The 26,084-nt window shown below is 37.9% G+C and overlaps 2 protein-coding genes across 3 annotated transcripts in view; one reads left to right on the top strand and one right to left on the bottom strand.

The window, feature by feature from the left end:
• Positions 1–5,592: 5,592 nt before the first annotated feature.
• On the bottom strand, positions 5,593–22,521 carry LOC126262203 (adenosine kinase-like). The gene is made up of 3 exons (XM_049958623.1): positions 22,186–22,521; positions 17,738–17,902; positions 5,593–7,494 (listed from the first exon to the last, which is right to left on the bottom strand). Exons 1-3 carry the CDS (start codon positions 22,362–22,364, stop codon positions 6,723–6,725), a joined length of 1,116 nt encoding a protein of 371 aa, XP_049814580.1. The 5' UTR covers positions 22,365–22,521; the 3' UTR covers positions 5,593–6,722.
• Positions 22,522–22,529: 8 nt separating this feature from the next.
• The window catches only part of LOC126262202 (optineurin), a 125,613-nt gene continuing 122,058 nt past the window's right edge, over positions 22,530–26,084 (top strand). Inside the window, exon 1 of one of the 2 annotated variants that reach the window (XM_049958622.1) lies at positions 22,530–22,719. The gene's annotated coding sequence lies outside the window, so the exon portion shown is untranslated. The remainder of the gene's footprint in view (positions 22,720–26,084) is intronic. The other variant, XM_049958621.1, reaches the window with a different exon arrangement.

The raw sequence follows: 26,084 nt of genomic DNA on the forward strand, positions 1-26,084 counted from the left end.
AAGAACTACGTTCCAAGTTTGTTAATGCAAATAAACTTGATTTCAGCCACAAAGAAATTGTTTCTAAAGGCTCCTGCTCGCATCAAGACCTACAAAGAAAAACAACCAAATGTGCCTTTACCTTCCGAACCAGTGGTAACTCGTTGGGGTTCGTGGGTCGAAGCTGTGTTGTTTTACAATAACGTTTCGAGGCCACTAGGGGGGGTAGTAAACGACTTCGGTAGAATAGAGGCATCGGCAGTTTGCCAGTGCAAGGAAGCTTTTAATGATTCCGGTATTAAAAAAGACATTGCTGTGTTAGCACTTATTTTTCCCATGTACCTGCAAGTATTACAACGCTTGAAACTAAAGGTTTGGCGTTGGATGAATCTACTCAGTTAATGAATAAAATTATTCTCGTGAACTCCTCATTGCCGGAGGCATTCCCAAGAAAACTTAAAGAACAGTTTGAAAACATTTTAAACAACAATCCACGCTTTTGAACCCTTGTGCCAATGGTACAGGTGACCTTTTACCACAAACAATAAGTGCCAACATAGCACCCAAATTCAAATACTGTCCAGTTACGTCAGTTGATGTAGAACGTCATTTGCTGCTTATGAAAATGTTTTGAATGATCGAAGACACAATCTTACTACTTAACATTTGGAACAGTACTTAGCTGCTTATGTTTACAATAACAGAAAAATGTACAATAAATTGTAAATGATGCTTTGTTCCAATAGTATTAATTAAAAGGTAATGCTCTTCAAAAAAATCATGATTGTATGTTGCTTTTTTTTTAAAAAAAATAAAATATTACAGAGTTTTTGAGCGTGCAATATATCTCGAATTTGTTCCTGTACATATCGATTGTTTCGCCACGAGTCACTCGCATCGCATCCGCTTGTTACCGACAACAATAGCAAAGGTACAATTCATAAAATGCGGTATGCGTCCCCCATTTGCAAATTTTTACAACATAATCTCAGAAAAGACCCCTTCCTAATCTCGACGGAAAAGTACTCAGAAAATGATCCAAGCGCTCTAAATGAACCGAGTTTTCGCGTGGAAGGTGCTCTTCTTCGTAATTGATGCGCACAGGTTTGACTTTGAGATGTAATGCACATGTTGTTTTATTATTTGATCTAACATATTTCGATACTTTTCATGCATATAATCCGATCTCTAGTAATAACATTTCAAATACTTAAGTTGGACCTACTTTGCACCGGTGTACGAGAGCTACAGCTGCTGGGCAATCATCACTCTTGTTTGTTTACATCAGGTTTATTCTTATGATGAACGAAGTACCGGTATAACAGAGATTCTCTATCAAACAGCATGATTGATTGCCACCCCTCTTCCAGTGAATCATTATCTTACCATATTTCCAGAGACAGACAAACTAAATGGCTGAAAAATGTTCCCAACCAAACTGTTCGCACCAGATCTTACAATTTAGTTGCAAATTTGCCTGGTGTCAGTGACAAAACCAGAAAAGTTTTCACCATTGTCAAGGCCTGGAAACTATTCATCGGCGAAGATTTGATATTAGAGAACACAAATCCTTACGCAGAGGCTGTGAAACCTCTTTACAAAATTCAGCCAAATACTACTAGGAAACTTAAAAATGAGGATTTTAAAGCATTTTTCGGCCTTTTGTACTTTTCTGGTGTTTTTTATAGAGGCAAAATAAATATATTACACAGAGACATAATCTTCCCTCACAAGTATGTCACTGCGAAGATTTCATTTTCTTTTCAGAAATATTACATTAGGTAATATTCACACAAGATATCAACGAAAAAGTGACAAGATGGTCCCTATATTTTATGTTACGTCGGGCGTTTTTTTTTAAAAAAAAAAAAAAAAAAAAAGAAAACTCCAGAAGGCATTACACAATACATGAGTATCGTTCAATGGATGAAATGGTACTAACTTTCTGAGGGTGTAGTTTTTTCAGAATGTAAATTCCTTCAAAATCTGGAAAGACTGGGATGAAAATATTTATCTTGGCGGATGCAAAACTGTACTATATAAAAAAATCTGAGTTTAATATGTGCAACAAGTAGTAGGTTTCTACCCTGTGAGCAACACACCTAACGAGGTTGGGCTCAGACTTCTAGAGCCACTGAAGGAAACAGGAAGTAATATTACCCTTACCAGTTGATTCACAAGCTGCCGTCTTCTTAGAAAACAATCGTAAAGGGAGACCAAGAGATGAATGCACCAACCAGATTCAGAAGGATGTAGGTTGCAGTAGGTACTGGGAGATGGAGAAGCTTGCACAGGATAGAGTAGCATGGAGAGCTGCATCAAACCAGTCTCAGGACTGAAGACCACAACAACAACAACAAATAGGTTGTGGGAACTTTGCACAAAAATAGAAAAAGAAATTACTTTCTAATTCTTGCCTCACGAACATAGACACACACATTTGTCCTTATTGGGACTTATGACAATTTCACATTGTTCTTATGTGTGCCAAAGAAAACAAATGTGAATACAAACGATGAAGAAACAGGTGATCTGAAGAAGCTAGAGATTATTATGTTACTTAATTCAACAAAAAATGCACTGGATGTGGTTGATGCCTTGTGTTCAGAATATAATATTGAAAGGAAGACAAGACATTGGTTACTGTAAAAGATATGTCTTGTCATTATGAACATTACTGGTATAAATGTATTTGTAGTAATACACAAAACAATACAAGACTGGATATTTCATGAAGGTTATTTCTCAAGCAACACGGTCTGGCATTGATAAAACCACATGTCAGAGAGAGCTAGCCTGAAGAATCTTCCAAGGAACATCCGACAACTGGTTGGGATAACTGCGAAGGAAGTGATTCCACAAGGCAAATAAGTTTACCATTATAAAATCAAAGACAATAAAAAAATGTAAAAAATCTGTAAAGTGGCTGTATGTGTTAAATTCTGTTATTTTATATGAACATTGTGCAGGTAATGCAGATCAGCAATGAGTATATCTTAAAGAGTGACAATCCTTTTTTATTCAATTGTACTATGCACTAAAATAAGTAATACTGCGTGTAAAAATCCTAAATTCATAATTTGTTAGGACATACACTTTGAAAATTCCAAGAAATGGTTTTACAGATTCATGAATATTTTTAAATGCCGAATAATTTAATTTCCAGATTTTTGGAAGAATTCAACCTTATTTTTAAATAAGTGTATCCTAAATGTAAATACTAATAAACAGTAAAAGAATTATTTTTGACAGTGCTGTTTAAACTTATGTCTTACTTATTCTGGATCATAAATAAAACATTGGATCTGTCAGATCCAGCCTGTCCATCTTTGTTACTTTTCCCCCTGGTCTACAATTAAGGAAAATGGAGGGGCGGTGGATGTTGGTGGTCATACGTGACGGATTATGCATTACTGGGGCATCAAGGGGCAATGGGCACTCGTCAGTAGGGGTGTAATGTGAACTCAGAACAATCTGTTGTAATGCCATGGAGGGGCAAGTTAGATAACACACTTGACATTCGCCTGCTTCACTTCATCGTGGATTGCCCTTGGTGTCGATGTACAGTGTTTCTATACTGGCTGAGAAATGGGGGTGGAAGTTCAACAATGACTACTGTAAAGGATGTAGCCGACAGGTGCACGTTTGTGTTTCACAGTTCTTTACTTTCACTGTTCACAACCCCCCAATAATACACAATTACATGGCCAAGCCTCATTAATAGGTTGCAGGCAAACATCCATATACTGCTACAATAGTTTACCGTTGAACATCTATGAGCAGTGAAAACCTAACTACACAGTTCACATTTTTTTTGGGATAATAAGGTACAAATTGAACAAACACTGTCATTGTTTTAACACACGGCCTATTTCACAGTTAAGTTGATCTAACCAATACGTGTTCATCATCTGAAACTCGACCGTGGACTGACTGTCTCAGGCCCTTATATATCCTCACAATAATGGGCACTGAAACACACATTGTTATATGTTTACTTCATAGAAATTACAATTGAAACATAAATCATTAAATTAAGTGAATACATGAAAAACTTCCTTCTTTTTAACAGTTTCTTCTCCTAAATGGGTTAAGCGGCATTATTTGTTTAGATGATAAAATTAACAGATATTGTTACGCAAACAACACTTCTGACAAAACTGTTAATTACTTTGGAATTCATTAAGGGCTGGCTTTGCTAACATGTTTTCAAATACTTGTTTATAATTCAACTATAGAATTTAAGTTACGAAACAGTTACTGATTGCACTCTACAACAAAAGATACTAACTAGGAATAGTCAAAATAAATTAGAAAATCAATTACATACATAAAACTAAGCGCAAAATTAGATCTGGTGTTATATTCTTTAAAACTGAGGTACAACCTTTCTCTTTTATGGAAATGCAGATTATACTCACGTATGTTAATGGTAATTAATCTGACATGAAAAAATGAATTTTAAGGATGCAGATGGCAAAACAAGAGGGGAAGTAAAATTCCAGCTTGTTTCGTCATAACACTGTTCAGACAGACTTGAAATTCTGTAATTGGTCATTTCCTGACTTATTTGTCTCATTAAAAACACATCTTATTTATACAAAATCATTCAGGATTTCACTGCAGGCTATGCATACTTCTGCGAAGGTTTGTTTCTTAGAAACATGCTATTGTCGACAGTATCTTGGCATTTTGCTGACATCTGTGACTAGGATTGTCAAAAATGTGACTGGATGTTATTGAAAATGTCTGCACTATATATTAAAGGTGCGAAGCTAGGTCCTTCACGCAATGTGTTTGTCGGAGAAACATTGGAGGTAGGGTTGTCACAACTGGCAATTCGAAACTTGAGACATTTCAAGCAAAAGGTTGCACTTGATAGATTACACATGCAATTCTTACTAATGTTCATCAAGTTTTTATCTTCACACAGAAGCTAAACAATTGCCCTACTTGAAACTTAAAATATTTGGAAGTTAGCAGTTCTTTACCATATACATAGGTGAAAATGAATGAGCTTGGGACTGGAATTTATAGACGTACTTGTTGTCTGATGTATAAGCCTTTAGAAGTTCCTTCTCCTGTAGAACACACTAATAGTACTCTGAGCAGCTCATATTATAGTTTATTTTAACAAGAAGTTCACTTCCTGCAGACTTCACCTTGGATTTGAATGATTCTTCCTTAGAATTGTGGGCTAGCAACAAACATCTGTATTTTGTTTGAAACTTCGTGGCAGATTAAACTGTGCGCCGGACCGAGACTTGAACTTGGGACCTTTGCCTTTCGCGGGCAAGGTTCGCAGGAGAGCTTCTGTGAAGTTTGGAACGTAGAAGATGAGGTACTGGCGGAAATGAAGTTGTGAGGACGGGTTATGAGTTGTGCTTCGGTTAGAGCACTTGCCCACGAAAGGCGAAGGTCCTGAGTTCGAGTCTCGGTCCAGCACACAGTTTTAATCTGCCAGGAAGTTTCATATCAGTGCACACTCTGCTGCAGAGTGAAAATTTCATTCTGCATTTTGTTTACTTAAAGAATTAGAATATAAGCACAACAGGTAATATTCTCAGAAAAAGCAAAAATAAAATAAAATCACAATAAGTAGTATTGACACTGTAAGGAAGGAAATCATATTTTTATTCTAAGTAACTAAGAATAAAAGAAAACATTCTACGACATGCAACAATAGAGCCACAACATTACTCCACAATGTGATAATGTTATGGCTGACTGACAATTCTTACTGATATGAATATCATCCATGAAAAACTGTTCACATATCTCTGGTGCAATTAACCCTCAAGCAGGAGGCACACAGCACACTTTGTATACATTTAATGAACAGCTGTCTTCATGTTACCAAGGTAAGCATAAATGAACAAAATCACAGTTTAATTAAAAAATAATAAAATAAACTTCCATTATATCAGTCTGATACCGCATACAATTCTTACCCCACAGTAATGACACACTTGAAGCATTAAACAGTGCAGTTGCATCGGATCACAGCCAATCACTTATTAGACTGCTAATTGTCTCATATACAACTGCCTCATTGTAGGATTGTGCCACTAGGTCAGAATCTGCGACATTTTCTTTTATGGATTATAAATTTTTTCTCACCTAGCATGCAGCTGATTTTATATTACTGCTGTTCACTTGTACATATGACAACACAACTTAGCACTCAGTTAGCTAAAGCAATAATGAAATGGTACAAGACAATGTTATTTGTGGTCGGCACACTTTATACAAAGGTGCACCTGTTCAATGGTTAATTTCACTGTTGTTCATTCTTCAGCATTATATGATGACAATATTGCACTTGGGAGTTATACCAAAGTATCAAATAGAAATACTTATATACAGACAGTGGCTCAAATAGTGGCATGCTTTGTACTTTACTCCATTATATTTTTGTTGAAAAGGTAATTAAATCAACACATACATGTTCGTGTATGGTACTTCAATTATTCTCCACACACCAGCTCTGTAAAGATATCCCTCAACCTTCTTTGCAAAATTACTCTGTGGTTACAAATAAAATAAAATATTGAAATTTGACTAACAGTTTTACTCAGGTACACACAAACTATATGATGCTTTGAGTTTCACATGTAGAAAAGGGTTCTGCAGTCTTTAAGCGAAAGAAACTATAACAAATTGCTTTTATTTTTTGTAACACTTTATTTAAATCTAGATCCCAAAATAATCAAGTATCCTACTCAGATCACAATTTCAAAACATTACCCCTCTAAGAACTTTCTTGCACCGTCTGGAGGATAAGGAGGGACTGTACAGCCAATCTGCTTAATAATTTCCTGAGCAGCCCAACATCCCAAATGAATGCAGGTTTCCAGACTGCAGCTGTGGAAGATACCTGCAAGAACACCAGCCACAAAAGAATCTCCAGCACCTGTGGTGTCTTTCACTTGTGAGAGATCCATTTCTACAACTTTTACTTCTAAAACTGTATTTGTTTTCCCATAAACACAAATAACAGAATTTTTGCCCTGAGTAGCAATAATCAGTTTCCCTTCCTTCAAGATCTGTGATACATCACAATGCTGCAGTTTACTCTCATCAAGATAATTATTAAAATTTTCTCTAAGTTTCACAACAATATCTTTTAAGCTACTGTTTTTAATATTCAACTGCTTGGCAAGGGAATAAAACTCTGCACTATTTCCAAATATGATGTTAGCACCCTTAACAAGCTCAGTTACCTCATGTGTATGACTTTCACAAACATACGGAGCACTTAAATTGAAGATTAAAGGTATCTTGTTTACTTTGCATATCTCAATGAGTCTAGCACACACCGGAAAACTGTGAGTCAAGAAGAAGCCTTCGATGTACAACACTTTTATACGCTCTAGTAATTTAGTTACATCCTTGCTATCCAGTAATGAACCGTCATATTTGGTTGCTGCCCCAATGTGAGCCACCAGTGATCTGTGCTCACCATTGATGAGAGCAATGCAAGTTCCAGTGGGATAACCAGGATTGTACGAATATCTGTAAATAAATAAATACATAGATGTAAGAAAAATTAGGGTAAGCATTCTCAGAAATGAAGGCACTGACAAACACAAGCAACTGCCATCCTTAAATACGAGTACCAATGGCTATGTCAGTTAAAATTTTTTGCACAAATCCAGTAATTCTACAAAATTATGAATGGCCTATAAAACAAGCTTTTGTTTAGTGACCGTTAACATGTCTATGATCTATCAAAAAGTTACTTCCACATTGAAAAATGAAATTAAAAAGTGTCATGGTTTTTGATCAAATAAATAGCTCAGGGCACACAACAACCATAACTTACAGTGAAGTAGTAGTCACATAAGGAGCTAATAATTTTTTATTATTATGGTGAATTAGTAGTTACACAAGGAGCTAATAATATTTTTTTACATCAGTGCAACAATATAACGAAGGAACCCAGAGGCATAGTTAGTATTTCAAGCTTCATTTTGTCATCTTTGTTTTCATGCCATCATAGGCATTTCAACAAATGATTTTTTTTCCCCCACCTAAGGTTTAGTGTTTTTGTATCTGCTATGCAGTTCTGTCTGCTTTATAGTAAATCTCTGACATGTGTCTTGAGCCACGAATGGTCTTCAGTACTGAACATTCCACAGGACAAATGTATCTAGCAAATGGCAAACAAAACTTCTGAAGTTATGGCACAGATAACCAACATTTGAAATGCTTGCTGATGGTTGTTCAGGTAGTTTGTAACTATTTTCTTGTGACACTTGTTAAGTACAGATGCCTCCCTACCAAACATGCAGAAATAAGTCATCAACGATTGTGTAATTGTCCTGTAGTTGCCAGTTCCTATCACTATATTCACTCAGTCAAAATATTCAGACTGATTTCTAGTCATCACATTCAATATGTTGACTTCACAGATTGGTTATCTAACCAACTGCTCAAGATAATTGCTTGAAAACAAATTTAGCTCTATATAAAAATAACCTTTTCTATATCTGTGGACCCTCAATTTATAGACGGAAAATGAAAATCTTCTACATCTACATATGTACTCCACAAGCCACCATACGGTACTTGGTGGAGTGTACATTGTACCACTACTAGTCATTTCCTTTCCTGTTCCATTTGCAAATACAGTGAGGGAAAACTGACTGCCTATATGTCTCCATATGTAACCCAATTTCTTGTGTCTTATCTTCATGGTCTTTATACGAAATGTATGTTGGTGGCAGCAGAATTTTTCTGCACTCCACTTCAAATGCTGGTTCTCTAAATTTTTTCAAAAGTGTTTCTCGAAAACAATGCCGTCTTGCCTATAAGGATTCCTGAAGCATCTCTGCAATACTTGCACGTTGTTCTAACCCAGCAGTAACAAATCTAGCAGTCCACCTCTGAATTGCTTCAAGGTCTTTCCTTTACTCTGATCTGGTGTGGATCCCAAACACTTGAGCAATACTCAAAAATAGGTTGCACTAGTGTCCTATACGGACTCCTTTATAGATGAACCACACTTTCCCAAAATTCTCCCAGTAAACTGAAATCACCCATTTGTCTTTCTTACCACAATCATCACATGCTCATTCACATTTCACATTGCTTTGTAACATTACATCCAAATACATAAAATGACATTTCTGTGTCAAGCAGGACACAGATTTTCTTTTTCAGCTGCTGCTTGTTATTAGATTCGCTGCCTTTGTTTTCCCTACAGGTGGTCTCTTAGCCCCCCCCCCCCCCACACACACAGAGTCATATGCACTCTCAGATGTACTTACTTTGGGTGACAGATGTGCCGATACCTGTGTGCTGCTATGTGGAGGTGGACCAGTTTGTAGTGACTTGACAATATTTGTTTGCAATTTGTTTGCAGCATTTCAATACTTAGAAAATAAACATAATATAAATCCCCAGAAAAGAAAAAGTAAAAAATTAATTACAACTGTTAACATATAAAAATGTTAAAATAAAAATGGATCCTATCACCAACTGCGCCAAAAGAGGGAAACCTGAGACGACTCCTTGAGCCTTAGCCTTTTTGGCCTATATCTAAATGTAATGTAAGCATTTTGTTAACATGTAAGTTTCTAGGTTTTTGTATAAATAGAGCTAGGTGCTTGACATAGAATGCCATTATACTGAAATTACACTTTTTGACATTACTTAATTTGAATTCTATATGTGCTAGTCTGAGGGATAGGACTCGGAACGATGCTATCATGCTGTGGCCCTCTTAGCAGCAATTTTCTATCCTATTTTGACAACTAACAACTATTTTACATGTTATCACATCATCATCATTTCACTTATTGTATATATTATTGTTACATTTACAGTTTATAGTTTTATGTTGTAACTGTCTCTTTATTTTATCACAATTTTCATATTTAAATTCACTCACTATCATATTTCTACTTAATTTGATTACTAGTTGTCACATGTAAATTCACCACACTGTCTCATTCCTACTACATTGTACCATATATTATGCATGGGCCTATTATACTATCCATATCTGAACATGTGCCGTTATCAATGGTGTTATCATCTGCATCTTCAGTGCTACTGTTATGGATTGAATATCCATGTTCTCTGTGTCTATGCCTGCAAGGTCTCTGACATATTCTTCTTGTACTCTCTACAGATTTTGTCTGCTGTGTTACCTAGTTCAATCCAGTCTCTAAAAGACTTGTAAATGTTATCATGTCTCAAGTCCAAATGTTTTGCCTGTGTACACAGCATGCAAAGCAGTATTGTATGTTCTGAGGTCCCAATATCCCCACATGAACATACATCACTCTCCCTCAGAAGATTCACATAGTGTAAATACTTAGAGTAGGGCCCATGACTGGTCAGAAAATGTCATTCATCGACTCTGATCTCTATATTTCATTTTAAGTCTCTCTCTAATATCTGTGAAAAAGTCATAGACCCTACGGTCCTTGTCACTCATGTCCCAGTCTCTCTCTGCCAGGTATCAATATGCCAAGCATTTAGACGTAGTTTACTGTTTACGTCTCCCCCTATTACAGCCCTTAATGCCAAGCTTTTAAGTGTAGTTTACTGTTTATGTCTCCCACTATTATAGCCCTTACTCTATCTCTGTTACCCTTCTTTAACCAACATGCTACACCACGGTACTTGATGGTGATGTCAATTGGAAAGAGACCAAGGACCACATAGAGGGCATCCACTGACGTGGTTCCGAAGGCACCCAACAATCGTAACAACACCCTTCTCTGCCTGCGCTGAACAGTGGTTTTGTTTATCGGAAGGCTCAGTTTGTGCACCCACATACTGGCCGTGAAGCACATGATGGACTCAAAAATTGCACAGCAATACACTCTCATATATCTTAACGGTCACTGGAAGTCTATTGTACTGATTCTTGTCAGTTTCTTTAATAGTTTTTCTGTCTTGTCAGAAGTGATCTGTGTATGTTCTCTGAAAGATAACTTTTCGTCGATCATGCCACCCAGATTCCTTGTGACCCTTTTCCTAGACGTATTATTTACTCTTAATTTGATGGAAGGGTCCTTACTAAGGCTTCCCTTTAGTATTACACAAGAAGAAAGATGGCACCAACAGGTCAGTGTAATAGTGCAGCTCTCTCAAAAAAGCAAACATTTAGCAGTGCAGTGTGCAAGGAATGCAAAAAAAGTGTTTGTTTAAATGAACACTGGCTTAGCTCTAATACAATAAGTATTTTAAATAAAATTGAAAATTTCAATGTTGCAAGCAGCTATTGCAGAGAGAAAAAGTCTCACAGAGGTTGCTGCATACTGCATGACTCTTCTAGAAGCTATGAAGTGAAAACAGATTTTAATCGTTTAAATGAAGACTGCATATTCGAAAGTTGTTGCGTAGAGCTTAAAGACCTTAATATGTTGGTCATTTCAATTTACAGAATTCCTGAAAGGACTTTAGTCACACCTTTCCTCTCTAAATTCCAGTGCTTGCTACATAAACTAAAGAAACAAAAGAAGAAAAAAATTGTAATAGAAGCAGATTTTAATATAAACACTGCAAATGACAATAAAGAATCAACAAAATTTCTTGATTCAATTAAAAAGTCTGGTTTTAAACTAAATTTTTGGAGTTCACCAGAGAAAATATTCACTCAGCAACATGCACTGACAACACTGTAACAAATTATTACTTTGATAATGTACATAAATTCTGTCTCGACTTAGGGCTTTCTGAACACTAAGCCTTGTTTATCTCGCTGCCAAAAAACTAATAAACATAATATAAGAAAAACTTATATCAAAAGAAGTCTCAATAAAACAAACATTGAAATATTCTACGAGAAACCAAGTAAAGTTAAGTGGTGTTTCGGGGACAGTGAATCAACAAATGAAAACATCAGTACAGTCTTAAACAGTTTTCTTGAAGTCTTTAATGAAACTTTCCCACCAAGATCATAGTGCAACAAAGCACCAAATAAGATAAGACTGATCACATCAGGAATAAAAATATCCAGTGAGAGGAAAAGGAAGCTACACAATCAGCTGAAGTAAAGATCCTGATTTTGTAAAATATGTTAGAAACTATAAAACTATTTTTAAAATAGTTGCGAAAGCTTCAAAACAAATGGCAAATAACAAATTCATTCTAGGGCAGGAAAATAAAACAAGGGCAATATGGTCTGTAGTTAAGTCTGAATTAGGTGTCCGAAATCACAAACAAGACATTTCAAAAATCAAACTTACAGAAAAATCGGTTGTAAATCCAGCTCAAATATCTGAGTGCTTCAATGAGTACTTCATAAATGTAGGAAAATTTGATTTAGACATAGCAAATTATGATCAGAAAGTCAAATAATTGAAGAAGTTTACAACATAATAGCTCATCCTCTCTCTCTCTCATAATAAACAAATCCTTTGAAGAAGGTTACTTCCTTGATTTCTTGAAACATGCGAAAGTAAAAGCATTGTTTAAAAAAGGTTCAAAAGAGGATATGGGAAACTATCGCCCCATCTCTATACTCCCTGTCATCCCAAAAATATTTGAAAAAATTGCTGCTTTACAGATACAAAGCTTCATCACACAGGATGATATCATTTCACACAACCAGTTTGGCTTCCAACACAGCAAAAACACAGTAGATGTGATAAATGAGTTTATTGAAAAAATTACTTCATCACTAGATAGGAAAGATAAGGTCGCAGGAATAATCTGTGATATTACAAAAGCATTCGACTCTGTAAACCATGCCCTGATGCTTTTAAAACTCAACAGGTATGGAATAAGGGACATTGCTTTGAAATTGTTTGAATCATATCTCTTGGAGAGGAAACAAAGGGTAGTAATAACATCAAATGGAGCAGATTACTTCTCAGTGTGGAAAACTGTCACAAGGTGTTCCTCAAGACTCAATCCTTGGACCCATTTTATTCCAGTTCTATGTAAATGACTTGCTTCTCAATATAAATACTCATTTAACTTTGTTTGCAATTGATACTTCTGCCCTAATTGAAAATGAAAATTCTGACAGTATACCACAGAGTGTCATGAACACATTACGTAATCTGGAAACATGGTTCAGTCTAAATGGTTTAAGGCTAAACATTTCAAAAATGCACATGATGAGCTTTAAAACCAAACAGTCAAAAATTGAATAAAAAAATGCAAGAGCTTGACTCAGTCAGGTTCCTGGGAAGAAACTTAGACAGAACTTTCATACAGAATATCTAGCAAATAAATTAAACAGCCTTGCATTTGCAGTGGAAATTTTAGCCTATGCCACTGATATGGCCACAAGGAAAATAGCATATTATAGCTACTTTGAATCTATTATTCAATATGGCATAATTTTTTGGGAAACGTTACCCGAATTTTGAAGTTGCAAAAAGGAATCATTCGTAAAATGTGCTCTGCACAGCCGAGGGCATCATGCCAACAATTATTTAAAGAGCTAAAAATATCAACTGTCCTCTTTTTATACATCTTTGAGGTAGTTCTTTTCCTAAGCAGCAGAGCTGATATATTTAAAAAAAAATCATTCTGAACACTCATACGACACGAGATGTAAAGAAAACTTTATGCTCACCTCTCATCACTTAAAACTGCGTGGTCAGACTCCTCAGTATATAGCCATAAAAATTCACAACACAATAAAAGGGTGTGACATAATGAATATGAAGATAAATATTTTAAAAAGCAAATTATATGATTTTCTAATTGAACGATGCTACTACTCTGTGGAAGATTTCATGAAGGACAAAGTGATACTTTGAGCTGGATCCCTAAAATGGAATGAAAATGTATGATAGTTATAGCAGATGTAAATACAGTAAGTTTGACACATTTCAAGTAAGTAAATTCTCCACAAAGTATTATTGTAAATTTTAAATAAGCAAATTGTAACCTTGACATTATGAGATGAATAAAATACATTTCACATTTCAACGTTTTGTGTAGAGAAATTATCAATTTGTGTTTCGAACACCAGCTGGCCATGTCACGCAATATGCTACTTGCTCTCATTCCTACTTGTGCTCTTGAATTTGCTGACATAATGACTATAACACGTCGTTGGCATAGGCCACAATGCCATCAGCACACTCGTGTTCTCAACTAAATTTAACAAGGGCTCGATTAACAGCAGATTGATCACTGTGGGCATCCTTTTATCCCAAAGTTCTCTGAGATGTGCAAACATCTCAGGCCACCACAGATTACTGTAATGTCTGCGAAGTCAATCACAATTGCAACCATACGTTTTTGTTCCGTTTGGTTGCCTGTGCTAAGGGCGTGATTGATTGCATTGTCGACTGACTTGTGCTTGCAGAATCAATATTGATCGGGATTCAATCCAACAAACTCTCTACGAGACTGGAGCCTATCACACAGTAGTTGTTCTTGCACTTTGGCTAGACTATTCGAAAGCCAGATAGGACTGTAGGATTTTGGGTCCTTTGGATCTTTGTCTACAGACTTCGTTATTATTACTGCACTAACCATTTTCCATGCTATGGGAATTATGCGAGGCTGTAATGCCTCATTTAAGGTCTTAATTAGAATAGTTGTTATTAGAGGTGTAATCTGCTGAAGAACTTCAGCATGGATGCCCTCAACCTTCCCTTTCTTGAGTCTCACAATTTCTGTAGCCACCTCCTCGTATGCACATGGACCAACTACCATTTCAGTTACATATTCTTGTTCCAGTCCAGTTTGCTTGTCAGTATGTATCTCTACACAAGTGTTACCATCATCATTGGGAAGGAGTTTCTGCAGCAAAAATTCTGCACTACCCCTCCAACCTTGTGACAGCATCTGTCATCTTTGTCTCAGGGTAGCCAGAACCAGAGGACCTTTTCTGTCAAGATTTTATAGGGGGCTGCCCACATATTATCTTGTAAATGACGTTGCACATAATTTTTTTAGTCTCCAGTATAGCAGTCCTATACTGCATCAGTTGTTGTGAGAAGCTCGTGGTGCAGTTTGCATTAGAACAGCGAATTAATACTGTTGAGTGTTACATAAAAACAGGCTCCATCAAGGAATGTAAATAAATGTTTCAAGCGAAGTATCCTGGTAGGTAGCTTCCCACAACTAGCACTATTCAAGATCTATACAAGAAATGGAGGGTTGTAGGATCTGTTCAGATTGTGCAGAGGAATAGGCGACCGACTGTGAGGACCCCTGAAACTACAGGCAGGATTCGCATGGACATTACGAGAAGTCCCTGCAAATTGATAAGCAGGTTATCGCAGCAGGTTCGTGTGTATTAAATAATATGAACCTGAAAGCCTATCTCGTGAGTGTGGTGCAAGAGTTGAAATTTGTGGATCAAGGGGGTGGACGGGGTTAGGAGCATCCATTATTGTATCTCGCTGTAAACATCAATTGCTAATGGTTACTTGGACTCATTTTTCCGGCTGTGTAAACTACAAGAACTGCAGATACTGGTTGCAGGACAACCAATGTAGTCTACACAAAGAACCTCTCCACTTAGAGAAGAGAGGCCTATGGCCCCCAAAATCCCCGGACTTAACATTGTGCAATATTTAAGTGGTACACTTAAAAGTGATGTGTATGCTGCCAGTCCTCACACAACACATCATCTTAATGACTTTAGGCAAGTTTGGTCAAGAAATACAGAGGAACTATGGCTCAGGTTTAAAAGAATAACCGTGCACTGGATAGACATGTATGCAGTCGGACAGTTCATAATGGGAGAGATCGTCCATGGTATTAAGTCACTGTTAAGAAACTTCTGACGAAACAAGAGACTACGGCATAATAGGTACAAAACAAAACATAGGGCTATAGATAGAGAGATGCTGAATGAAATGTGTTTGGCAGTCAAGAGAGCAATGCAAGACACCTTCAGTAACTACTATAGCAGAATGCTGTAAAAATCATCTTTCACAAAACCCAGAGGAATTGTGGTCTTATGCAAAGGGTGTTAGTGGCACCAAAGCTAGCATCCATTCACTCATGGGCGAGACTAGAACTAAAACTGAGAGTAGCAAAGTAAAAGCAGATATGCTCAACTCTGTTTTTAAATGTTCTGTAAAGAAAAACCGGGGTGTATTGCCCCAACTTAAACTCATACCATCAACAAGATGACTGAAATTAATATTAGTGTCAGTGACATTGAGGAACAGCTGAAATAGTTAAAACCGAACAAGGTCCCAGGGCCTGATGAAATCCCTATCAGATTCTATACCCAATTCCTAGCTGAGTTAGCCCCTTTGTTAACTACAATTTAACAAAAAAACTGTACCTGGTAGTTGGAAGAAAACACAGTTGACACCTGTCTACAAGAAGGGTAGCAGAAGTCATCCACAAAACTACCATCCCATATATTTGATATCCATTTGTTGTAGAATCTTATAACATACTCCGAGCTCAATCATAATGAAGTATCTAAACTGAATGACCTCCTCCATGCCAACCAGCACTGATTTAGAAAAAACAATTAGGCCCTATGTGAAACCGTGTATCATGGGAGTCAGGCAGATGCAGTATTTCTGATCTTTCGAAAAGCATCTGACTCACTGCCACACATACACTTATTACTAAATGTACTCATATGGGGTATCAGACAAAATATATGACTCGATTGAGGATTTCTTGGTAGGAAGGACGCACCATATTATCATGGATGGAGAGTCGTCGACAGATGTAGAAGTAAGTTTGGGTGTACCCCATTGAAGAGTGTTGGGTCCCTTGCTGTTCATGTCGTATATTAATGATCCTGCAAACAATATTAATACTAACCCGAGACACTTTGCTGATAATGCAGTTATCTACAATGAAACATAGTGTGAATGAAGCTGTACAAATGTTCAAAACTGTAAAATTGTGCAAACCACAAATCAACCACAAATAAGAATGATATGAATATAATAGCTGTGAGTCACAGTTGGGATCTGTAAACTCATACACATACTTGGATGTAACACTTAATAGGGACACAAAGTGGAATGATGACACAGGATCAGTTTTGACTAAAGCGGGTAGCAGACTTCAGTTTTAGGTAGAATACTAGGGAAATGCAATCAGCCTGCAAAGGAGATTGCTTACAAATTGCTTGTGTGATCCATCCTAGAATATCACTCAAGTGTGTGGGTCCCATACCAAATAAGACTGTTAGGGGATATGGAGCATTCTCAGAGAAGGGCAGCACGGAAATGGTTTATCTGACCCATGGGAGAGTGTCACTATCATGTTGAGTGAACTGAACTGGCAGACTCTTGAAGATAGACGAAGTTTAAAGAACTGGCTTTAAATGATGACTCTAGGAATATACTATAACCCCTTCCATAGCGATCATGAAGATAAGATTAGATTAATTACAGCACATACAGGGGCATTTAAAAATTATTTTTCCACACTACTTACATGAATGGAACGAAAAAAAAGCCCTAATAATCAGTCCAGTAGTATGTACCTTCTGCCACATGCTTCACAGTGAGCATTGATGTAGATTTTTATGAGGGTATATAAAATTATTTTCATACTGAAAAATTTATACTCGTAGTTACTTTCGGTGGTGCAGAACAAATCTTGTGTCACATGAACACTAATTTCACAGTGAATGTGACTGCATTATCTCCATTATTCGCCGTATGAAGCTGATTTGAGGAGATCGTCGTGTTTTTCGAATACGCCTATGAAATATCTGTGACAGTATGAAACTACCAATAGGAAGGTGGAGTAAGTGGTTACATAATATAAACATAAAAGAAATACGCCAGCCTCTCAGCAACATTGGTATTTTTCCAAAAAATTTGCTCGCCACTTTAAATACCTGGTACTGACGCCAGCATCTTTTACTAGGCGTTCAAGAAGCGCACCTCGGTCATCGGTCCCGATACCACCGAAGTAGACCGACTTAAATGGCTCTCTAACGAGCCACTGAAATACCCGTAATGAGTTTTGCGCTGCTCCACCTGCACTGTACTGCGGCGAATATCTGTAAAATTCGTAAATTTCAACACGCAAACGTTTAATTAGAGTACATACTGTACGGCCTTAAAGGCTATCCAACTACACGACAGCATTGCAATGAAATGTTCGATGTATCCACATATAATGAACAATACAAACATTAACTTTACTGTTCTGTTCACATGCACTACACAAATGTAAAGTCAGGTCAATATGAGCAGACATAATGAAATCCTGGAGAAAAAAAACTTCTACTCAAACATACACTCCTGGAAATGGAAAAAAGAACACATTGACACCGGTGTATCAGACCCACCATACTTGCTCCGGACACTGCGAGAGGACTGTACAAGCAATGATCACACGCATGGCACAGCGGACACACCAGGAACCGCGGTGTTGGCCGTCGAATGGTGCTAGCTGCGCAGCATTTGTGCACCGCCGCCGTCAGCGTCAGCCAGTTTGCCGTGGCATACGGAGCTCCATCGCAGTCTTTAAAACTGGTAGCATGCCGCGACAGCGTGGACGTGAACCGTATGTGCAGTTGACGGACTTTGAGCGAGGGCGTATAGTGGGCATGCGGGAGGCCGGGTGGACGTACCGCCGAATTGCTCAACACGTGGTCGCCAGTGGTCGGCGGAAGGTGCACGTGCCCGTCGACCTGGGACCGGACCGCAGCGACGCACGGATGCACGCCAAGACCGTAGGATCCTACGCAGTGCCGTAGGGGACCGCACCGCCACTTCCCAGCAAATTAGGGACACTGTTGCTCCTGGGGTATCGGCGAGGACCATTCGCAACCGTCTCCATGAAGCTGGGCTACGGTCCCGCACACCGTTAGGCCGTCTTCCGCTCACGCCCCAACATCGTGCAGCCCGCCTTCAGTGGTGTCGTGACAGGCGTGAATGGAGGGACGAATGGAGACGTGTCGTCTTCAGCGATGAGAGTCGCTTCTGCCTTGGTGCCAATGATGGTCGTATGCGTGTTTGGCGCCGTGCAGGTGAGCGCCACAATCAGGACTGCATACGACCGAGGCACACAGGGCCAACACCCGGCATCATGGTGTGGGGAGCGATCTCCTACACTGGCCGTACACCACTGGTGATTGTCGAGGGGACACTGAATAGTGCACGGTACATCCAAACCGTCATCGAACCCATCGTTCTACCATTCCTAGACCGGCAAGGGAACTTGCTGTTCCAACAGGACAATGCACGTCCGCATGTATCCCGTGCCACCCAACGTGCTCTAGAAGGTGTAAGTCAACTACCCTGGCCAGCAAGATCTCCGGATCTGTCCCCCATTCAGCATGTTTGGGACTGGATGAAGTGTCGTCTCACGCGGTCTGCACGTCCAGCATGAACGCTGGTCCAACTGAGGCGCCAGGTGGAAATGGCATGGCAAGCCGTTCCACAGGACTACATCCAGCATCTCTACGATCGTCTCCATGGGAGAATAGCAGCCTGCATTGCTGCGAAAGGTGGATATACACTGTACTAGTGCCGACATTGTGCATGCTCTGTTGACTGTGTCTATGTGCCTGTGGTTCTGTCAGTGTGATCATGTGATGTATCTGACCCCAGGAATGTGTCAATAAAGTTTCCCCTTCCTGGGACAATGAATTCACGGTGTTCTTATTTCAATTTCCAGGAGTGTATTTTTCGTACAGTAGTAAACGGTCGACACTGTTGTTAAATTACAGTATGTTGTTAATGATTACAGCGATAACAGTAATAAGAACAATACACAGAGCTTCACTAACAAAAATTTATTATTTTAATATTGATGCACGGTATATTCCACCAAAAAGTCATTCTCAACAACTATCAGTCCATGTCATTTTCTTTCCTTCTCATTCATTGCAGTTTGGACACAAGTACCTACGAGACGTACGTTTTTCATACGTCTTTATTACACTTTCCACACAACATGTTAGTTGGGTCGACAGAAGCGTCCGATGCCACGCGTCGGCTTTGACCCGTGACGTAAGGGTGTTGTCGTGTGTGACGTCATGACGGCGCGGAGTTTGGTTTGAGTGTGGCTGTCTCCAGTTCTGTTTTATCTTATTTTATTTACTTTTCTGATCTGTTCGTTCTATCTCGTGAATTTTTTTTAAAATTTAAAAACACTTATTACTTATTTCAATTGTCTGTTTCCTCCAATTTCTGTTTTAGTTTATTATATTTATCTTTCTGATCTGTTCGTTCTATCCCGTGAGATTTTTTTTTAAGACAAAAAACACTAATCAGCTACTGAAGCATCTTTATCTTCTATGGGTTGCACGGGTTACGACCCCTGGGGAGGTGGGTGGGTATTCATGCATGGCTGTCTTCACTTACACGTTGTAGCTACGCAAGGCGTCTAAATTTGTTTGTATTTAGTTTGCCCCCCACCCAAAACACATTTCCCGCGCTTGTCCCGTTAGTGTCATTAGGCTTCTTGTGGAAAGTGTGTGTGTTTGTTTTTGTTTCCGCCATATTTGTGACGTCATGACATTGTCATTGCTTGAAGGACAGAACTCACCGCGAGCACGTTTAGTGGAGTTTCTTGTTGTTACTGATTACCCACACCTACCAATCCTTCAGGGTCTTGGATGCTTCTCACCATTCTCGAACAATTTTCTGTTCTTGGAAAATGCTTCCTTGATGAAATGTGCTCTGCAACCAGTTACTTTCCAAGTTCCTCCAAAAATTTCTCCTTCTAGTCAATTTTCTTGCAATCCAGTAAGGGTCAATCGAAGTCCGTAAGACATTCATTACAAGCAGCAACGTCAAGAATACTGTAGAAAACTATCATGGGCCACCTATTGGTTTTTCGTTCGCATGTATATGTACCTGTTCGCTGATCGAGTGTCTCTACAGCCCTTTTGGTTGGATTATAATCTAAAATCAATTTTGGCTTCTTATCAGCCCTGTCACTTATTCTCAACCAGGGTGGAGCGTGCTCATTAGCACAACATTCATATTTCTCTTGGGAATGTAACTGACCACCGTAGTATCATTTGTAACGTAAAATGAGAAACTATGAACCTCCTGGTTGGTCATATTTTGTGTAAGCTCTGGCTCCTAGCATTGTCAGTTTCCTTTCCAGAAGCAGCTTTCTCAAATTATAGGATGTAAAAATTTGTCACATTCTGACCTCGCAAGTCGGAGGCAACATCATAAACTACTCTCATTCCATGACTTTCTTCTGATGCCGCTCCACTCTCCTTTTCTGTACATGTGAAGACTTGCTGTCACTCAGAATGTATATCTTGATTCCATATTTTGCCGGTTTGCTTGGGATGTACTCCTTGAATGGACAGCGGCCTTTAAATTCTACCACCTGAGCGTCAACTACCACATTTTCCTCTGGATTATACAGTTTACGAAGGACTTATAACCTCTTCTCCCATATACTACGAGTTTATTAGTACGTCGTCTTTCCTCTCTTGTGGATTTCCTATCAAACCTCAAGGAGTGCGATATATTACAGAATGTTTCTTGGGACATGGTTGTTCGAAATATGTTCCGCCGAGTATCCTTATCCCACAGACTTATTGTAGATTTCCCATGTGAACGATATACAGCCGCAAGGAATAAGAGAAAAAGAGAACCATCAATGTTTGTCTATTGTTTACCGTAAACTCGTTACCCCTCAATATTTGACATCCCTTGTATTTCATTCTGAAGTGCTGTAGAAAATAATACTTCAAATGAACTTAAATCACTTATTCTGCTGCTTGCATACTTGGAGTACTCCCGATGACGATCGAATGAGACGGGCGGTCGTGTTCTCCCAACCCGGCGTCAGTCAATGATATAATCAACATGATGTCAACAATTCAGACTGATCACAAAACGATAGATAACAAAAACTGAGCAGAAACAATGGTTAATTCCAACAGTTAACAAGTCCATTGTTTTAAACGCAGCGCTGATGTTGACTTCTTGAATGTTGAGCGTTAAGTATGAACAAGGAAAGTCATTACTACTATAAAACATGAGACAACCAGAAAGTATTTGACTTAATGTCGACTTACACTGACCATATGACTTAAAATATTTTAAAACTTTCTTAACCACATACTGCCCTTGCATTTTCAGATAAAAGTCGCCAAGTTTCATAGTTCTTTAGATATTTAAATAACACGAAACGAAATTTATAACCATTTTGGGTCATATAGACCCGAACAGCACAGCAGGGTTAATATTAGATCTGGATAGTGATTACTCTTACTCATTATTGATCATTGTGCCAAACGAACTTTAAGTCATTGTCTCATAATAACAGTTTCACATTCACGAAAAAAAAAATTGTTTGGCTTACCTTACTCGAATATCATCTACTATGCCTAATTCTTCTTCGGTAATTTCCGCCTGTCCGTCGATCTGCAGACCGTATTTATTCAATATTTCACTGTCATTAATAATTACACACAAATCCAACAACGGATTTCCAAACGCAGCAATAAATGGATCAGCTGATGTGCTTCCTTGCGCATACATTGTCTTACGTTCACTGATTATTGATGCACATACATGACGAAATTTTCGATGTTTTACCTAAACATTTTCCACTAGCAGACGACTCCATAATTTTATCCGAGATACTCCCAAACAATTGACAAACAGTTGACAAAAACTCATGAGTTTATCTGTAGGACTAGTGGTTAGGAGAATATTAATAGCTTTGGTAATGTCCACTTCGGGGACGTCCGCAGTTATGTGATAATTACCAAAACATGAACGAAATATCGTAAATTCGCGATTGTCACGCTGTGAGTAATAGTCATAGTTAAGTGTGGTGAGATCACTGATAACGTTGTTAATAGACGTCTTCTACAGTTGGATAAAACACGAGGTATATGTATTTTCTGTATATGCCTACGCACAATAGCTTGCCTAAACTTTTTTGTTAACTGATATGTTTAGAATAGTTTAGAAATTTTGCGTTACGCTTAGTTCTGTTTAATGCTGTACACACACAGTAAATTGTCAGCGTTATGTGACAGTGTCAAAGCAGTGTGCTGAATACTGTTTTAAAAATAGAAGACGGAGACGAAATTAATTTATTCCCGGGTGTGTTTATTATGCAGTGACATTGTGCAGGAATTGTAAAGTTTTCAGGCACAAACATTGTCGGTAAATTTGTTGCGGATTAGAAGTTTCTTCCGTTCAACAGTTCCCTCCTCCCTTACATCATAAAAGTTTTGCGCACATCGAAGGAAAACATCGCACTTATTTGGAGAAATTTGCGTAATCGAAAAAGTGTTGTAACCATCTTCCGTAGTGAATGAAAACGTTTTCGGAAATGCGAACACTGCCAGCAAACCTCCACTTGTACATGGGATTTAGAAAAATTCTAGAACTTGAGCTAGGCCTACAATAGCAAGACATTATGAACTGTCAAATTACTGTGCGAACACACATGATCTATCAGAATGTAACAGAACGCTTTTTTCTGTAAATTATTGTGACTGTAAAATTACTCATACCAAATCATTACGATCTTATCATGCAAAATGATCTATGGAACATGCAACACTAACTACAACTGACACTTACAACAAAATTACCAATAATATGATCGTGGCAAAAATAATTTGCCGAACTGATTTTGGATCATTCCAGAGGAACAGGGAAATAAAGATGGAAAAATTAATTATATCCGAATTTAACTGCTTTTTAATCAAATTTATGGCAAAGATTTATACTTTTATTTACCATCAATTCCCGTGAGGGAAAAAAGAGGTTAATGAAAACATTGGCGAATTTTAAGTGATAGAGTGTCTCCAAGAGACACATATGTTTGTGTGGTAGTAACCAGGTATTTTACCCTTCGTTGCATTTTAGGCAGCTCCAACAATCTTTATAACTGCAAATTCTTCCAAGTATATATGTAGCAGTAGTCGTTTTTCTTTCGTAAGCTTTGCTGTTTCTTTTCGATTATTCAAATTTCAAGTTTTGAGTACTCTACCTATAACATAAAAACATAAAAATTGCAGTATAAAATAAACAAACATTCATACTCTATACAGAATACCTGCTGTTATGGACAAGTCAACTGAGAACATACCTTAATGGTTTTGAAATAGGCCTATGTGCAAGTAGTCAGTGTGTGAGTGTAACAGTTTAGTTGGGAGTTGGCAAAGCCAATGAATCTGATGTTTAAAAAAATAAGCATGGGGGTATGTTGACAAACTGATCTGTAGCTTAGTTCTCTTCATAAAGTCAGTAACATCACATTATAATCACCATATTGTTTGTACGGCGTTTGTTGCATGTTCCCTATGTCGCTGGTCAAAGCCAACGACTGATATCAAACATTCCTATATAACCTGTCGCAGCTTATGTGTGATATACATGCATAATGTTCACTTAAATATTGATCAAGGACTCGTGTAGTATCTAATACAGTTTTTCTGAATGTATCTAGTAGTTTTCATTTCTGTAATGAAACGGGCATTAAATGCTGTGTGAATGTAGACATCAGGTAACCCTAGTCAAACACTAGCCAAAATGTGGGTCTTTGCAAAAATACTATAGAAAGACAAGTCCTTGTTATCGAAAACTCATAGTTTTTACGCGATGCCCTAGTACACATTTGGATAGACATATTCTGTGTGTTTTTTAATATAAAGGGTTAATGCTATTTCCAAAAATGTCGAGTACTTCTTGACTGAATTACTTGGAATATTGTTAACAAAAATCTTGAAAAATTATTGGCTGATTTACTTTAAATTTTTACGCATTATGGTACTCAAATAAACATTCGGACGGGCGTAGGCTACATATATTTTTTAAACAACAATGTAGGTGTTCTGCTAATACTGAATGTGAGAAAGAATGTCCTATGCCGTGCTATGAATATGTACAGTTTTGTTTTCTTTCTCACAGTCAGTTTTAACTATGACAACCATTAGACAACATGCTTCACCCATATATGTTCTTTCTCCTTTTACATAATTTTACACAAAAATTGTATAGACAACAGTGTGCTATTTTCTTTTGTTTCTCTAGTCAGTTTGACTGAAAACAGGAAAGGTGCATTTATGGCTAACTTTGTAAACCTACCCATTCACAGATTAGAACTGTGCAAAATACTGTAACTGAAGCTATTATCCTCACAGATCCAACACTGCAGAGATCTTTTTCATACCCCATATACCAGTGATCCCAGCTGATTTACCCATCCATTTTAAGTGACTTCAGTTTCAAATCGAAGTTTCGTTTGCAGTAACACACAAGGCTTAAGGTTAGAGAAGAAGGAACATAAAGGATTGAAGAAAGAGGTTTGGGGATGAAATAGCCATAGAGAGGGGGAGAAAGAGATGGACAGAGAGTACGAATATTGCAAATCCAGAATAACATGATGACGGTTAGGAAAAAGAAGGAGGGAAGCCTATGAATTGGTTAGATCTGAGTATCCACAATACGGTACTCTGCTATGGCTGGGGGGGGAGCTGTTTATTCCCTCCATGTAGGTTGCCAGTCTCAATAATACCACATAACATTGGTGCTTGCAATTACCCTCCATAACTTGCTGATTAAATCTCTTTTCCAAGTTTGTCTAGAATTTGTAACAACTGTAAAAACCCATTTATTTGTTGACTGTATATGTTGTACAGAATTAAAAAATGTATATTGCAATCCCTTGAGTGTTTTGTAACTAATGTTGATATACAAACATCCTGCCACATTTCTGCGATTAAAGACATAGGTGACATTCAGGGGGTTGCTGGGCATTGGCTTTCACCCTGACATAATGGAGATGAATCATGTGATGTCATATATTGGCACTGTGCTTGAAAGTTGGTTTTTGAGAAGAGGGTGTTTTGTTGCGCTTGAGATGGTGCACCCATGTGATGAATATTGGTGTCAGGGAAGTTGTTGGGTGTTTTTTGAAAGTTTGTTGGGTGTTTTGAGTGTATGATACATCCTAGTGTGAAGTTTAACAGCCATAAAGTATGGAGGAGATGCATGACATGCTGAGCACCATAACGATCCCTTATAAGTGTGGAGTATGCACAAAATGTATTACATGTAAAATATATGAAAAAATAACTGATACATCATTTTGAAGAGTGTCTTCAAAAATTTTCAGTGCAGTAGCAGTAGTTATATATGAAAAACCATAGAAAATCGCTGAAGTGGCCCTTTTCCAAGGTTTTATGTGACACAATTTGTGGAAATCAATTCATCGAGGAACCTGCTTTGAAAAATGTA

The sequence above is a fragment of the Schistocerca nitens genome, chromosome 6 (assembly GCF_023898315.1).
Source record: "Schistocerca nitens isolate TAMUIC-IGC-003100 chromosome 6, iqSchNite1.1, whole genome shotgun sequence".
Classification (NCBI taxonomy): Eukaryota; Metazoa; Arthropoda; class Insecta; order Orthoptera; family Acrididae; genus Schistocerca; species Schistocerca nitens.